At 59.3% G+C, this 2,430-nt stretch overlaps 1 protein-coding gene across 1 annotated transcript in view; it reads right to left on the reverse strand.

Annotated features, from left to right (window-relative positions):
• Window positions 1-2,424, reverse strand: part of PDXP (pyridoxal phosphatase) — a gene marked incomplete in the record, with an annotated part of 11,070 nt that extends 8,646 nt beyond the window's left edge. The window contains 2 exon segments of the mRNA XM_021385492.1: window positions 674-1,125; window positions 1,766-2,424. Of these exon segments, the coding sequence (XP_021241167.1) occupies window positions 674-1,125; window positions 1,766-1,890 (577 nt within the window).

Consider the following 2,430-nt stretch of genomic DNA (forward strand, 5'->3'; position numbering starts at 1 on the left):
CAACCCCAGTTCCCTCAGACACTCCCCATCAGACTTGTGCTCCAGACCCCTCACAGCTCCACTGCCCTTCTCTGGACACGCTCCAGGGCCTCCATGTCTTTTTTGTACTGAGGGGCCCAGAACTGAGCACAGCACTCAAAGTGTGGCCTCACCAGTGCTGAGTACAGAGGGACGGTCACCTCCCTGCTACTACTGGCTGCACTGTTTCTGATACAAGCCAGGATGCCTTTGGCCTTCTTGGCCACCTGGGCATGCTGCTGGCTCATGTTCAGTTGGCTGTCAACTAATAAGCCCAGAAAGGTGTGTCAGAAATTCCACCAGCCCTGTTGTTCAGGGAATCTTGTGCAACCTTCTGATGGCCAAACCAATAGCCAATCCCACCACCATGACACGGCCGTGAGCTGGGGAGCACGGCCCCAGTCACAGAATGATTAGGGTGGGAAAGGACCACTCGGTTCACCTCGTCCAACTGCCAGCCCATCCCCACCATGCCCATTAACCACGTCCCTCAGTGCCACATCCACACGGTTCTGGAACACCCCCACCTCACCACAACATCCTTTCAGATCAACGTAGACAGCGATATGGTGCCCCCCGAGCTCTTCTTCTCCAGAGGACACAACCCCAGCCCCTCAGAAGCCCCACACCACAGAAGGGCAGTGTGGGGGCTCACCGGGGGTGCGCTGCCCGTCGCTCAGCGGGTGCCATGGGTCAGGGTCGGTGGCCACCAGCAAGCAGCGGGGGTCGCGCAGGTAGGCGCAGGCCTGGGAAAGCTTGGCGAAGGTGAACTGGTCGTCGTAGCCCACCAGCACGGCGTGCACCTGCTCCGCTCCCCGCTCGCCCTCTCCCACCAGGCACAGCCCGGCGTCCCGCACCTCGCCCCGCAGCCCCTCGCCGCCCAGCACGAAGACGCGGCCCACCGCGCTGCCGTCGCCCGCCCCTCCGCTCAGGAGGTGCTGGCGGAGGAAGAGCGCAGAGCAGAGCGCGGAGCTGAAGACGTGCTCGGCGCGGACGCCGCGGAAGCCCAAGCGGCTGAAGCGCAGCTCCAGCTCTGCCACCGAGCGCCGGCTGTTGTTGCTGACGAAAAGTGCGGCCTTGCCGCTGCGCTGCAGCCGCTCCAGCAGCTTGTGTGGGAATCGAATGTTGATTCTGTATTAGAATAAGATCGGAATTGTCTTGATTTCATGGCCTCTGCTGCCATTTGGGTCCTTTAGTAAGCCAGCTAGTAACAATTTATGCGTAGTCAGCATGAAAATATATGTTGTACTTTGTCACACACATTGCAAGAATATCCTGCACAAATTAAAAGGACAAGTCATGACATGCCTTAGAGAGGGCCTGCAGTAGGTATTGAGGAAGGCCTGGCACCTCTCCAACCCCCTGCGGTGCTCTTTGTTTAACAAAGGAAGCGTCCTTGGGACACAATGGAAGAAGTTTTGGAGAAAATCACGGTATCAACGTGATAAGAAGAGTAGCGAGACATCTTGGAAACATCAGAATGGCCACTGATGGGCACAAGATAGAACAAGTGTCAGAATGTAATTAACAAATGTAAATCTTCGATAAGATTGTGAACCTGGAGTACCCAGCCAATGGGGAAACAGGGCAGTGGGTAGGCAAGGGGGGGGAAACAAGGTACAAAAGCTGTCATACTGTGTCCATAGGCGCGCTCCTGTTTTACAGGACGCCCGCCATTGCAATTGCGAATTAAATCTGCTTTTATCACAGATACCGTCCTGATAAATTATTTGGATATTTCCAACACTCGGGAGCGCTAGGCACGGCGGACTCGCCCGCCCACAGCACTCCGTCGCAGTCGAAGAGCAGCCCCTGCGCCGAACCCAGCACCTCCCGCAGCGCCGCACCGCTCAGCCGCCGGCAGCTCGCCATGCCGCCGCCAACGGCCTCCGCCGCGCCGCGCCCCGCCCCAATGCCGATCGGCGCCGCCCGCCGGCTCGGCTCCGCCAATGGGAGGTGGGAAGAGAGAAGAGTGACGGCGGCCCTGACCTATCGCCTGCAGAAAGAGGAGCGTGGTCGAGCGCAGGAAAAAGCGACAGCCTCACCGGCCTATTGGCTCCTCACAAAGGAGGCGGGGAGGCGGGACGGAGCGCGGGCGCGCTGGCTGATTGGCCAAGGGCACCCCGCCGCTCGCTGGAGCAGCCGCAGCTGCCGTGACAGGGAGGGTCGCGATGGCATCCCGCCCTTGTGGGGCGGCCGCGCTCACGTTTCGGGGGCACTCTTGCGCCTCGGGACGCGCTGGCAGCGTCTGGTGCACTCGTGATACGTACAGTTATGTACATGTCCGCATGTGTCCGCAGGCGTATATATATATATTTTTTTAAAAACAGAATCCTCTCACAGGGAAAGCAGCCGTACCTGTTCCTGGGCGCGCGGTGACACGCTGTGAGGCAGCACGAGGCAAAATGGCGG

The sequence above is a fragment of the Numida meleagris genome, chromosome 1 (genome assembly GCF_002078875.1).
Source record: "Numida meleagris isolate 19003 breed g44 Domestic line chromosome 1, NumMel1.0, whole genome shotgun sequence".
In the NCBI taxonomy this organism is placed as follows: domain Eukaryota; kingdom Metazoa; phylum Chordata; class Aves; order Galliformes; family Numididae; genus Numida; species Numida meleagris.